At 41.7% G+C, this 14,799-nt stretch overlaps 1 protein-coding gene across 1 annotated transcript in view; it reads right to left on the bottom strand.

Moving 5' to 3' along the window:
* The window catches only part of LOC124595728 (lysophospholipid acyltransferase 6), a 130,527-nt gene that overhangs the window by 37,166 nt on the left and 78,562 nt on the right, over positions 1–14,799 (bottom strand). Inside the window, exons 2-3 of the mRNA XM_047134599.1 lie at positions 7,848–7,993; positions 4,813–4,890 (exon numbers count right to left, since the gene is read on the bottom strand). Of these exons, the coding sequence (XP_046990555.1) occupies positions 4,813–4,890; positions 7,848–7,993 (224 nt within the window). The remainder of the gene's footprint in view (positions 1–4,812; positions 4,891–7,847; positions 7,994–14,799) is intronic.

The following is a 14,799-nucleotide window of genomic DNA, read 5'->3' as shown; positions in this document are numbered from 1 at the left end:
CCTTTTGTATTATTTGTAATAATTCTGACATGTCCTACATCCATGCGAATGCCTCACAGTTTGGATTTATGGGATATAAATAAATAAATAAATAAATATAAAATAGAATAAAAGATTACACACTCAGATGCCAACAATTAGCTCTACACATTTGTCAGCAGCAGACAATTATGTATCAAATCTCTACTCATTATTGTGGCTTCACAAGACTAATTTAATCGTTTCAAATGCAAAATTTTAACTTTTTAACTGAATTTACATCTCATCCAAGCTTGCACAACTGGTCTAGGAGCATAAAAAAATCTAAATGAAATCTCTGAATTTACTATTAGTCCCACTTTAAATCAAACCAAATAACATTTCACTAATCAAAGTACATAACGGGAATTCAGATTTTCTGTGCTGTCCTCTGATGAACATAAATACACTCCTGGAAATTGAAATAAGAACACCGTGAATTCATTGTCCCAGGAAGGGGAAACTTTATTGACACACTCCTGGGGTCAGATACATCACATGATCACACTGACAGAACCACAGGCACGTAGACACAGGCAACAGAGCATGCACAATGTCGGCACTAGTACAGTGTATATCCACCTTTCGCAGCAATGCAGGCTGCTATTCTCCCATGGAGATGATCGTAGAGATGCTGGATGTAGTCCTGTGGAACGGCTTGCCATGCCATTTCCACCTGGCGCCTCAGTTGGACTAGCGTTCGTGCTGGACGTGCAGACCGCGTGAGACGACGCTTCATACAGTCCCAAACATGCTCAATGGGGGACAGATCCGGAGATCTTGCTGGCCTGGGTACTTGACTTACACCTTCTAGACCACGTTGGGTGGCACAGGATACATGCGGACGTGCATTGTCCTGTTGGAACAGCAAGTTCCTTTGCCGGTCTAGGAATGGTAGAACGATGGGTTCGATGACGGTTTGGATGTACCGTGCACTATTCAGTGTCCCCTCGACGATCACCAGTGGCGTACGGCCAGTGTAGGAGATCGCTCCCCACACCATGACGCCGGGTGTTGGCCCTGTGTGCCTCGGTCGTATGCAGTCCTGATTGTGGCGCTCACCTGCACGGCGCCAAACACGCATACGACCATCATTGGCACCAAGGCAGAAGCGACTCTCATCGCTGAAGACGACACGTCTCCATTCGTCCCTCCATTCACGCCTGTCGCGACACCACTGGAGGCGGGCTGCACGATGTTGGGGCGTGAGCGGAAGACGGCCTAACGGTGTGCGGGACCGTAGCCCAGCTTCATGGAGACGGTTGCGAATGGTCCTCGCCGATACCCCAGGAGCAACAGTGTCCCTAATTTGCTGGGAAGTGGCGGTGCGGTCCCCTACGGCACTGCGTAGGATCCTACGGTCTTGGCGTGCATCCGTGCGTCGCTGCGGTCCGGTCCCAGGTCGACGGGCACGCGCACCTTCCGCCGACCACTGGCGACAACATCGATGTACTGTGGAGACCTCACGCCCCACGTGTTGAGCAATTCGGCGGTACGTCCACCCGGCCTCCCGCATGCCCACTACACGCCCTCGCTCAAAGTCCGTCAACTGCACATACGGTTCACGTCCACGCTGTCGCGGCATGCTACCAGTGTTAAAGACTGCGATGGAGCTCCGTATGCCACGGCAAACTGGCTGACACTGACGGCGGCGGTGCACAAATGCTGCGCAGCTAGCGCCATTCGACGGCCAACACCGCGGTTCCTGGTGTGTCCGCTGTGCCGTGCGTGTGATCATTGCTTGTACAGTCCTCTCGCAGTGTCCGGAGCAAGTATGGTGGGTCTGACACACCGGTGTCAATGTGTTCTTTTTTCCATTTCCAGGAGTGTACAAGTACTGAAATGTAACTATGGCAATAAACACCTTTTTATGCCAAGTTTCTCTCCACTGCACAGAAGCTCCTTCATATGGTGGGTACTGTTTATCACGGCCATGTTATTTTCCTTATTTTACTAAACTAACTTCACATCTGATGGGTAGTTGCAAGCATTTTATATGGTCCCAGAATGAAATTTTCACTCTACAGCGGAGTGTGCACTGATATGTAACTTCCTGGCAGATTAAAAGTGTGTACCAGACTGAGACTCGAACTTGGGATGGAAGGTAGATGAGGCACCTGCAGAAGTAAAGTTGTGAGGATGGGTCATGAGTCATGCTTGGGTAGCTCACTTGGTAGACCACTTGCCCACAGAAGACCAAGGTCCTGAGTTTGAGCCTCAGTCCGGCACACAGTTTTAATCTGCCAGGAAGTTTCATTTTATATGGTCTTCTCAAGCGAATATATACAGATCTCATGGGTGAGAAGTAACAGGATTTGTATTTGTCAATTATTCAATATCCAAGTTTTGATACTTCCCTGGACAGATCATAAAACATGTACTTCAGCAGGAGAATAACGTTATTTTAGTGACTGTTTAAGAAATCTCAGTTATGGTTTTAACAATGATAGAGAGCAACAGGGGGGAGGGAGAGTATACTGCTGTGTCGTTAATACTCAGTAATTTCTTATTCTCTATTATATTGTGATTACTCTATTTTTATGAGATGAATCATTTTCTTTAGTATCACTTGAGAGGAAAGCTCAGTGATACTGGTTAACACTTGCACACAAAATTTTCATTGTAAACATTCACAGTAAGTGTCCTTTTAATTTTACATTAAAATATCTTTATGAGGAAACTTAAAATTGGTGGAAGGGTGCAGAAGAAATGTGTAGTACCTTCATAATGCATGTTTTAATATACTGAAACGACAAAATCCATTTTTAAAACTGAGAAAAACTCACAAGGTCTGAAATGCAGTTGTACCATTGTCAGACTTAACACTTTCATCAGCCAATCTGTAAATACCATTTAGGATAAAAAATTGTTAACACTGAAATTAAAGGATTCACATGGAATGGAATACTCATAAAAAAATACCACATTAACTACATGTGAGGAGATGCAAATCCTCAAGCAACAGTGAAAGCAAGGTGATCTGTCAGGTTTCATCATCATGAGTGATTAATGGTGTTCATTGGAGTTGTAAAATGGAATCAGTAACTCAGTAGAACAACCAAAATAACACTGTTAGTAGACACAAGGCACCAGGTTCACTTTTATATCGTGTGTGGACAGAAAATGTGGGTGACAGATTCATATGGTCATACATTGTCCGGATAAATTAACAGGTGCTGTCTATCACCAATTCTGCACTGCACATTACAACCTTATGTACATACAAACTCCGTAAATCACCATGAAATACCTGTAGTAACTACTTAGCACTGTAACTACTAAGCATTGGGGTTTCCTCCTATTCCATTCGCACATGAAGTGCAGGAATAATGACTATTTAAATGCCTCACTGCGTGCTGTAATTAGTCTAATCTTGTTTTTGCAGTCTACAGAAGTGACACACAGAGATCTGAAGTATATTCCTAGATTCTTCACTTAGTATTGTTTCTTAAAACTTTGTCTATTGGCTTTTTCTGCATAATTGGTGTCTACCTCCAATAGACAGCCAATACAGGTTCTTTCAAAATTTCTGTGATGCTCTCGCAAGAGCTAAACAAGCCTCATTACTCTCTCTTCTGCCCTTCTTTTATATGTTCAACACCCCCCGTTAGTCTCAATTGGTATAGGTCCCCACGCTTTATCAGTTTTCTAAGATTGAGTTCACAATGGTATTGTGAGCTGACTCTTTTATAAACTGACCGCATTTTTGCTGTATTCAACCAATTAAGAGTAATTTGCCATTTTATTTACTTGCAACTGAACCTACGTAATCATTCCATTTCAAACCACTGCAAATTGATATACCTAGGTATTTGTACAACCCAACTGATTCCAGTTGTGACTTACTGATATTTCGGTCATAGGGTACTGTTTTTCTGCATTTTGTTATGTGCACAATTTTAGATTCCAGTACTTTTTAAAATGTATATTGCTGGATATTTATGGAGTTTTTTCAGATAGTCCTTTATTATAGATTACTGCATCATCTGCAGAAAGCATGTGGTTACTATTAATATTGTCTGCTAGGTCATTAATACACAACATGAACAGCAAGGGTCCTAACACACTTCCCTGGTGATCCAGACACCACAGCCTGTGAAGCAGTTACTGAAACGAAGAGCTTTGTGTTGTGGGAGTTACTCAGCAATGGGGTTGTCCAGCCCGGCCTCAACCTATGACAACATACTGTCCCCAGATCCACCACCCAATAGTTTACATCCCCTCCATCCTATAATGTCCTCCCCATTCTCATCTCCCACCCTATTTATTTGCAGCCCTCTGACAATACATCTGCTCATCTTGACCTGCTCCTCTCCTTTTTTGCTTCATTTTTCCCTACCTCCCTGCCCCACAGCCTCCTGATGCCACACCTGTTGCCAGTCTAGTCCCTGCACACTCACCAGACAGAGTTCATCTCTCTCCCCACCTATACACTACTATCCTTTCCCCTTCTCTGCCCCCCTCCAGATTGTTACTTGCTTCCCACATGATTTTGCATTCTGGCCTGAAATGCTGGAGTTGGCAGTCATGTGTGCATGTGGTGTCCGTGTGTGTGTCCGTGTGTGTGTGTGTCCGTGTGTGTGTGTGTGTGTGTGTGTGTGTGTGTGTGTGTGTGTGTGTGTGTCGTGTCCTCCTTACAGAAAGTAGCAATCTGTCTTTACCTACATTATATCACTGTAATTCTTTTTCAAAGAGATCCCACATGGTCTTCAACAGTTTACATTTTTCTCATTGTAATGGCAATCAGATTGTTAACATAATGGAAGTTATACTTGTTACATAAATAATTCTCACCTTTGCATAATATGGGGATCCTGTGTCCGCATGACAATGTAGCAAAGTGCAGGTAAACCTGCAATGTGTAGCGCATGCCTGTGAAGGAAAAATAATGACCAATGAATGTGATACAAGGCTATCAATCAGGTGGTACACGTGCAAAAAAAAAAAAAACACACACACACACACACACACACACACACACACACACACACACACGCGCACACACACACACACAAAGTATGAACGATATAAAGAAAAGTCAATAATTGAGCTGCAAGGGAAAGCAGTTATGGTAATTTAATGTGCGTGGAATACCCTTTTCTGCACAAAAAAGAAAAAGAAATTATTTTTTGTTTGAGTTATGTTATGCATATTATTGTTTAGCTATTAATGGAAAGTTCGACATTATGTCTCTGGGCAGTGTGCTAGGATTTTGAACTCAAAATCTCTCTTTAGCTTTTTGCTATCGTACAAAGTCTCTGTAAAAGTTGGTTTAGCAACTCACTGAATGGTTGTGTTTTTCTCAGTCCATAGAAAATGTAAAGTTTCCTCATTAAAACATGATGCCTGAGTTCTGAGCCACAGTTGCAAAGATGAATGACAGTGCAGTGTGATTCTAATCTACTGTTACATGTTCCAAAAATGCATGGCTGTTAGAAGCAATAACAGAAACAGGATTATTCCACCAGGATGAATGTTTAGGATTTAAAATTTGGCACAAGAACAAATAGGTGGCTTTAATATCTGTATTTGATATTAAGAGATTCTTTTCCATTCAAGACCATGGTATTTCACTGATTCAATGAATTCAGAAATAAAAGAACGTGAAAATCAGTTACAGCATCTAGCAGTAAAGCATTTTATACTGACAAATTACAAACTGAAAAATTATTAGAAAACAATAGCAAATAAAATGGTTGGAACAACAGTACCAACAAATGGGACTGGTTAGTGAGACATCTGCATGTGGGACTGGTTAGTGAAACATTTGGTACAGCATCCAACAACAGCTAACTCGCTACGGGAAGGGGTCTCAAAGAGGCAAATTGTAGGGGCAGATAAAAATTAAATTATGTAAACATGTTACAGTGAATGCTGTGTGTAACAGATTTGTAGAAATGAACAGATCATTACAAGATAAGATGAGGTAAAGGTCAGCATCAATCTACACAAAGACTAACATGTTGCAAGAGAATCATCAAGTTCGAAAGGTTCATAGCCCATGGATGCCTCAGTGTCTAATCCAGAAAATGGTGGCAAAGCACTATGAATTTCATGTGTTAAAGATAGCATTCAGCATTACAGTAGAGTGAAGAATATCAGGAGTGTACACCAATAATGATGTGTACTTTCTCCAGTGCAAGTGAACACACTGCCACAATCAAACAAGTGTAAGGCAGGGTTGTAACCACTGATTAAGATGTTGGAATATGTTATTCCAAACTATTTCCAGGAAATTGGAATTCTGACCTAATAGTAGTGGCTCCAGGTTAGATAAACTGAAAATGGCTTTTGCTACAAACAAAAGAAATGAGAAATATCTTTCCATGAATGCATATAGTGGAGGCTTTACAATAAGAGATGATGCACTGGACTACATAAGCTAAAGTAAAATAATTTGTGAATATGTGAAGGTGAATATTTTGTAAAGTAGGATTTTGCATTCCCTTTTCAAAACTTTTGAAGTGTTTTACCTATACAGGATTGTTTGTAAGTGCATGAAACCTTCAAACACTTAACAGGAGAGAAATATTAAGCTTTCAAGTTTTACAATCCAGAATTGTGTCAAACTGAAATTGAGATAGCACTGCACATTTATGTGACAGATTGCCAGATTGTTGGGCTGATGTAGCCAACATCTGCATTCAGCTGTGGCAATAGCCACTTTCGAAATGTATCCAAGTACCTCAGCCTTGTGACAAAAGAGTCTTGAAATGGAAATAGTACATAGACCTCTTCTGAAGAGGTACAGAAAACATTTAAATAAATCTGTAAAATGAAGTTGAAACAAAGAGCATGGTGAAATTAACTTTTATCACAGATCAAGACAATATTCTGTATGAAGATTCTAATACCACTCTTTGCACTTCACAGGAAACACAACTAATTTGGTCACCTGAGTTAGTCTAATGTATTATGCCCCACTGAAAGCTTCACCCTGAAAGTACCTTCCTTTACTCAGTAAGTTGTACTATAAAGTATGGTTTGGGAAAGTGGAGGAGAAACCAGTTGGTGGACTGAAACTCTGAATTAGAATAGGGTGGGGGAGGGGGGCATGCTTGGGTGGATCAGCTGATAGAATGTTTCTTGCAAAAGGCAAAGATCTGGATGCAACTCCTGATCTATCATACTATTTAACTGAGCTTTGAAGAGGGTTCATAGCCAAAAAATAGAGTTTTCTTGTTCACCATCAAAGGAATTAAGATGGAGAAAGTGTGGGGCAAATGGAAGTAATGTTCATCAGGTGTCATAGCAAATCAATGAATGTGTGAGCTACAAACTTCAAATGCTGCAATCAGTGGAACTGTAATTCTATGCGAAAGTCTCCTTTTAATCGTACCATGTTTAATTTTTTGCAGTTAATTGCTTGCCAGGACTGGACCTCATCCTCATCTCAACTACCCTTCCTCCTCCATATTATTATTGTTCAAAAATGAATTTTAATTCATTTACTGCCATTTGATATGGAACAAATGCGAATTCACCGCACACCATCCCACCTTCCTCCACTCTCTGGCTATAAAGCGACAAAGTGTGGGAGAGGGGGGGGGGGGTTGAGTTTGATAGCTGCCCTCTAGTTTCTACAGACAGAGTATTTTTGGTTCTTTCTTCTTTTTTTATTACAAAACTGAAGTTGAACAGAAAAAAAAAAAAATCAAATAAAAAATTTTTGTTTAAATTCATTTATAATCCAGGATGCTTTAAGGGCATAGGATGGAATAAATATTCAGTTATACGCTGCAGTGCATATTGGTATTAGAAATGTAAATGCAAAAGAGAATCTCACAAGCTACTAGTGCTTCTCATTGATGCTGCAACACAGAACTTACTTGCCGAAACAGAAGTACCCAAATGCAAGCCCCAAGAACAATCCAAATGCATGGCGGGTTGCTGGGCTGGTGCTTGATGGATGGAAAACACTTCTAAATAGTGGTGCCAATGCCAGAGCAAGGAATTGGCTGACCAGAAAATTAACCTAAAAATTACAAATTACTGTTAATACCACAGTTACTCAACATTCAAGAAGTTTTTGTGAGTACATATTATGACAGAAGAAGGCGACATGTCTAACTAGAGCAACATTATTTGTTCAGGGCCCCTGAGTTTCTGTTTAGTGGCCCAGATTAATACATAGCCCACAAATCATTTTTATCTGCATCTAGTAAAAAACATGCTTTGATAGATTACTACTAAATACGGCTTTTTGTTATGAATGGTACACACAGCTTATGAAAAACTTTCATCTTACAAAATGACTGAATCTACAAAAAGTTAAACTGTACTTCAGTTCCACCTATACAATGTGCACATTCTCTCTAATTATATCTTTATGATAGAAAGTGATACATCATTTTAATATTGTACATGCTTCTTCTAAATAATATTCTACTAACATCATAATTTTGCAATGAAAGAAGATAAAATGTAGACAAAAAGAACAAATAAAGGTTCTCTGAAAAAATAAATTCGCGCATTAAACAAGTATTTGTCAAATGTGCTTTTTAGTTTCAAAGTCGTTCACATAAAGTACTTCGATTCAGTCTTCTTTGAAACTGGACAACAGATAAGGCCAATGTTTTCGTACGACAGTGTGCTGTGGCAAAGTTGTGAGTTCAAACATTTCACTTTGCAGCGACGTGTGCGCTGTTTTGAAACTTTCTGGCAGATTAAAACTGTGTCGAACAGGCGAACCAGATACCCTCTAAGTTCCAGTCTCACTCCGGCACACAGTTTAATTTGCGATGAAGGTACAACGTAATGAATAAGAAAATTTCACCATTTTCGAAAAACTCATGCAAACACTTCAAAATCGATTCTGGAAGTCCGCTTCTAATTGCAGGTTTTCCAGTTCCGCAATCGATTATCGCTCCCATGTAAACGCAACCGGTTTTGAAAAGTGCTTGGTCTGACAGGTTTCGTCTTGTTTAAAAAAAAAAAAAAAATTGGCTAATACGGATGGAGTGGCTTTTTGTACAGTGAAGGATACGTATGCGTATTAGATTGAAGCTGTTTACATCACGTCTAATTGAAGAAAAGTAGTGACTGTACTGACTAAATCAGAAACTGTAACAGCTGTTTTGTAGGAGCCTTATTTAATTGGGCTAGAAAATCCGCTTCAGACCTTAACATGTGAACAGGACTGTGAAAGACGGGTTTCAAAATTTGGTTTTCGTCTTTCGGAAGATACGTCGCATGTAAACGAAGTTAATATACTCTCTCACGTGTGACTGCTGCTCGAAGACCGCGCCATGACTCGCTAAAATGACTACGGTACAACTGGCCCTCCAATGGAATCGGTCGATTTGGTTGAGGTGACAGACTGATCTATAGCTTAGCCCGACGTCTAGATTAGGTTGTAAGGCGATAATTTGATTGTAAGCTGGCGAAGCCACCGAATTTGAATGACTCTTAAAGTGTGCGACAACAGATTGACCTGTAGCATAATGTAATGTAGGCAATGCAGAGCCGACAGTTATACTTTTATTTCATTTACGTAGAAGAAAATCAAATACTGCTGAGAACTGAACGACTTCTTGTGTTAGTATTACACATACAGTAGTACAGTTAACCATATTTCTCTGATATTCTCTGTGTTAATGTGATCTTCACCGGCATCGTTATACATTTGGCTAATTGAAACGGTATTTGTCTACAACGTTGTATTGACAGTTCTTACTTTTCACAAGTTTCTTCATGAAATTCCTGTATTTGTTCAACTAAGTGTCATTTCGTTCACTGTTTCCATTGGAATAGTAGAGAAAATAACAGTTTCGGAGGAAGTATTTAGTTTTCTGATGATTTTGTAACATTAAGTCCGAAATGTTTTATTATGCTATTACAAGACATGACGTCTGTTTCTAAACATAATTTCCAGGTTTTAGACAAAATAAGCGTTTACATTTTTATGACTTGTGCTGAATCCAGTAAAGATAGGGAAACAGTATGAACATAAGAACCATAATACGTTAAAATTTTTTAATTGTAGGGAAAACTCTTGTACAAATACTTGTACTCTTACACTGCTATAAATGAAAATGGGCCGGCCGAAGTGGCCGTGCGGTTAAAGGCGCTGCAGTCTGGAACCGCAAGACCGCTACGGTCGCAGGTTCGAATCCTGCATCGGGCATGGATGTTTGTGATGTCCTTAGGTTAGTTAGGTTTAACTAGTTCTAAGTTCTAGGGGACTAATGACCTCAGCAGTTGAGTCCCATAGTGCTCAGAGCCATTTGAACCATTTGAAATGAAAATGGCACCAAGGCCACTACTCTTGGTTGTCGGGCGACAGTCAGGTTGGTAGCCCACCATCCACTGTCTGGCGCGTCAACAGACACGTCTTTGGCCTGGAATCTCATTGGCTGGGATAGAACTGTCTTCAGTTATGAGTCCTGCTTCAAAATGAGCCCCGATGACCACCGAAGACGTGTCAGGAGAGCCCCGGACAACTGTGGAATACCAACCTGTCACCCGCTGTAAGGCCCCACAACTAGAAGTGCTAGTCTGGGCTGTCGTTTTATTTCATAGCAGGACCCATTTCAAAAAAAAATGGTTCAAATGGCTCTGAGCACTATGGGACCTAACTGCTGAGGTCATCAGTCCCCTAGAACTTAGAACTACTTAAACCTAACTAACATAAGGACATCATACACGTCCATGCCCGAGGCAGAATTCGAACCTGCGACCGTAGCGATCGCGCGGTTCCAGACTGTAGCGCCTTTAACCGCACGGCCACTCCGGCCGGCGCAGGACCCATTTGGTTGTCACCTGCGGCACCCTTACAACACAGCGGTACGTCGAAGCCCTGGTTTGTTGCCTTTCATGGTATGTCATCCTGGGCTTACAATTCAGCAAGATAATGCCCGCCCGCATACGGCGAGAGTTTCTACTGCTTGTCTTCATGCTTACCAAACACTACCTTGGCCAGCAATGTCGCCGGATCTCTCCCCAACTGAGAACGTTTGGAGCATTATGGGCAGGGCCTTCCATCCATCTCTGGATTTTGACGATCCAACACGTCAGTAGGGCAGAATTTGGTGCGATGTCCCTCAGGAGGACATCCAACACGTCTCTCAATCAATGCCAAGCCGGATAACTGATTGCACAAGGGCCAGAGGTGGCCCAAAGCGTTATTAATTTGATCGGTTTGTAAAGCTCTCTCTCTCTTAAATAAGCATCCAGTTTTTCTGAAATTGTAATCATTTATTTGACTGTACATGTACATCACATTTACCGATTTCCGACCCGTATGGATAATTCCTTCATGGTGCGTCGCTTTTTTCTCTCTTAAGAAAGTATTTTTAAACGTCTTACCAAGAGCACCAAGAACAATTAATGTGAGGAATTTGGGGGGGGGGGGCAGATTACGTGTCTCTTGCGTGGTAAAATGTTCTCGAACCGGCCCTCCTCGTGGCACAGAAAATATTTGTGGAAATTAGTAATCAGACAGTGAAGGCTGTAAATTCCTTGGTATGCACTTGTTGGCAATCTTCGATAGGAAAACCATGTTAACTCGGTATGCCGGAAAATAAGTAGTACATTCTAGTTAGTTAGCCAGCTGTCCAAAGCAGTCAGTAATAAAACGCTGAAACAGTACATTACTGTAGCGTTTGCCTATTTATGAATTATGGAATAAAACTGTGAGATTGTGCTGCTGATGCACACTTCCAACAGAAAACTGGTGCTACTAAATAGGGCGGTTAGCCTGACACGTGGCGTTGGCCTTCCGAAGAATAGGTCCGGAGCCAATTAAAAGACGTTAACCTGTATTACAAGAATAGAAAGACTTCAGCTGTAAACAGTGATAAGTGGATTATTTTGAGAAACTACACAGTACAGTTTCAATAAATTCCCATAAATAAGATACTTCACGTACATCCAATGCGATTTATTTATTCTCGTGAGTCATTATTTTCAAATATTTCTATAGTAGTGACATTTTTATATCGTAAATTCTATTGAAAATTTTATTCTTGAAAATACGTCACTCGTTATTTAACAATGTTTATTGAAAATTTAACATAGAATTACAATGTCAACTTGCTGGACGCGTTAGCGAAACATTACTGTGAAACCTCTTCAGTATACAAATTTAAAAGGTCCGCATTGTTATGATACCCTAAGACATGCAAAATCTATTTTTGAAATAATGAAATATGACAACGTAAAAGTTAACCTATTATTTAGCATAATGTTAAGGTTGGCTCTTGACGTCTCATAATACTGTCATGTAAACAATGGTGAAGGACACAATACTGCAACTCGTAGTTAATGCATCCACATAATCCTCAGATTTGTACAACGCGTTCCTGAAAAAGCATTTTTATGAGGCGAACACTGCACATATTATACTACTACTTAGCAGCCATGTTTTTTGTACTTAATGCCACTGTTTACATGCACACGTCCGGACCAAAACTGCTATTAGTGAGAATCTGAAATTTGACGCGTCCGCGGCTCTTGGTCTTGCGGTAGTGCTCTCGCTTTCCGCGCAGCTGGTCCCGGGGTTCGATTCCCGGCGGGGTCAGGGATTTTCTCTGCCTCGAGATGACTGGGTATTGTGTGTTTTTCATCATCATTTCATCCTCATTCACTCGCAAGTCGCCGTAGTGGCGTTAAAGAACTATTAGCGCGGCGGTCGAACCGCCCCGCGAGGGGTCTCTCGGCCACCAATGCCATACGCTCATTAATATAGATTGAAAAGTACCGGTGCGATGTATCAGACGATAAAAGTGCACAGTACAGATGCGAAGCCGCAGTAAGGGCAGCAACGTCACGAAATTCGACGCTCGTGGATTTGTTGTGTATTCAGCAGCCAGCCAAAGTATGGAACGAGCAACAGATGTCAGCGGACGCTGCAACAGGCGGCAGGAGTTGGCAGTACGGCCGGAGTCACGCCGCGCGGTCTTGGCCGCCGGCCGCCCCCGCCGAACGTGTCGGCTGTCCAAGGCCACGCCGCCTGCGAGCGCTGGGGCCAGCCGTCCGCGCCTCACAACAAATAAAACAACGCTTCGGTGTCTCTGTGGCTGTTTGTTGGCACTGGCGCCGGATAGCACACGCGTCACGCTCACGAACGTACCGCACCCGTTCACCATTCAGCTTCAAGCTCTCACTTTACCACACTAGTTTCTCCATGAAAAGGAAAGTACGGTCGAAGGTTACCCGCAGCAACAAATCTCGATCTATTAGAGCATGGTTGCTCAAGTCGTCGATCGCGATCGAGCGGTCGATCGTCATCCCATTATGAGTCGATCTTTCAAAATACTTATCCGAAATCTGTTTGCTCGTTTCGTGTTATCGCGCAATAGGGGTGAGAGTGTCACTGATATGATACGGGAGTTGGGGTGGCAGTCACTGAAACAAAGGCGGTTTTTTTGCGGCGAGATCTATTTACGAAATTTCAATCACCAACTTTCTGTTTCGAATGCGAAAATATTTTGTTGACACCCACCTACGTAAGGAGAAATGATCATCATAATAAAATAAGAGAAATCAGAGCTCGAACGGAAAGATTTAGGTGTTCCTTTTTCCCACGCGCCGTTCGGGAGTGGAATGGTAGAGAAGTAGTATGAAAATGGGTCGATGAACCCTCTGCCAGGCACTTAAGTGTGAATTGCAGAGTAACCATGTAGATCTAGATGTTGAGTGAGCTGTTTTTATAAAATACCAGTTTGTTGACAACAAGTATTTGGCACGGTATTTGTAGGCCGTAAATCTGACAATATCGTCTTCGCGTCCTTCTAACATCGTATAGAATCTCCTATTCGCCGCCGTAGTGCAGCAACTCAACATCTACATTTTACATTTTAACGCTCGCGCCAAGCAACAGTCTTTCCCGTAAGGTGAGCTTGCTTACTACTCGCAAACTGTAACAGCGCGTGTTGTGGCGGAGGGGGTGTGAGGGGTATCGGTGAAAGGAGAAAGCGCTCAAGGTTTGCTGCTCGATGCGGTATGGGGAGAACAAGCTCCGGCCCTAGCAGTCAATACGAGCCTCGTGTTTTCGAACTTCCATAAAACACCGATGCGCGCGATGGAGAAAATAACACGATTTCAAATTGACATTTCCCTAAAATCGGATTACAATGAAGATAAGTATTGGAAGTTTAAAGTGTAAAAACCTACCCTAATGTTGTAAAAGCGGCATCGTATATTTTGTCGTTCCTTGGAGCAACTTTTCTTCGAGATGCAGCTTTTTCAACGATGAACATAGTGAAATCTAAGTGCAGAAATAAAACTGAAGCTTCATTCTCTTTCAAGATTGTGTATGGTTGGAAATTTTGGAAATTTGTGGCAAGTTCCTGTGGCACCAAACAGCTGAGGTCGCCGGTCCCTTGGCTTACACACTACTTAACTAACGTAACTACTTACTCACGCTAAGAACAACACACACACTCATGCCCGAGGGAGGACTCGAACCGCCGACGGGGAGAGCCGCGCGAACCGTGGCAAGGCGCCTCAGGTTGGCTGTAAGGTTGGCTCTGACAAATTATTCACCAGATTTTAATAAACTTTCCAACGATATACAAAGCCAAGAATCTCACTAAACGTTTTTCAACATCTATGTCTATATCTAATTTTTTTTTCATATACATAAATTGAGTTTCAGGCTGACAACTTTTGATGTACTCTTTATGTATTTTGTGTAAATAAAATAGTTAATTTTGGCTACGGTGTTACTTTGTGCTTAAGTCTTTGTGAATTTTTGACTCAGTAGATCTCTAAATGGATTAAATTACATGTAGTAGAGCTCAAGCGTAATAAGGTTGAGCACCACTGTGTTAGAGTCAC

This window comes from Schistocerca americana, chromosome 2, assembly GCF_021461395.2.
Source record: "Schistocerca americana isolate TAMUIC-IGC-003095 chromosome 2, iqSchAmer2.1, whole genome shotgun sequence".
NCBI lineage: Eukaryota > Metazoa > Arthropoda > Insecta > Orthoptera > Acrididae > Schistocerca > Schistocerca americana.
This window is presented reverse-complemented; position numbering and strand designations above follow the sequence as displayed.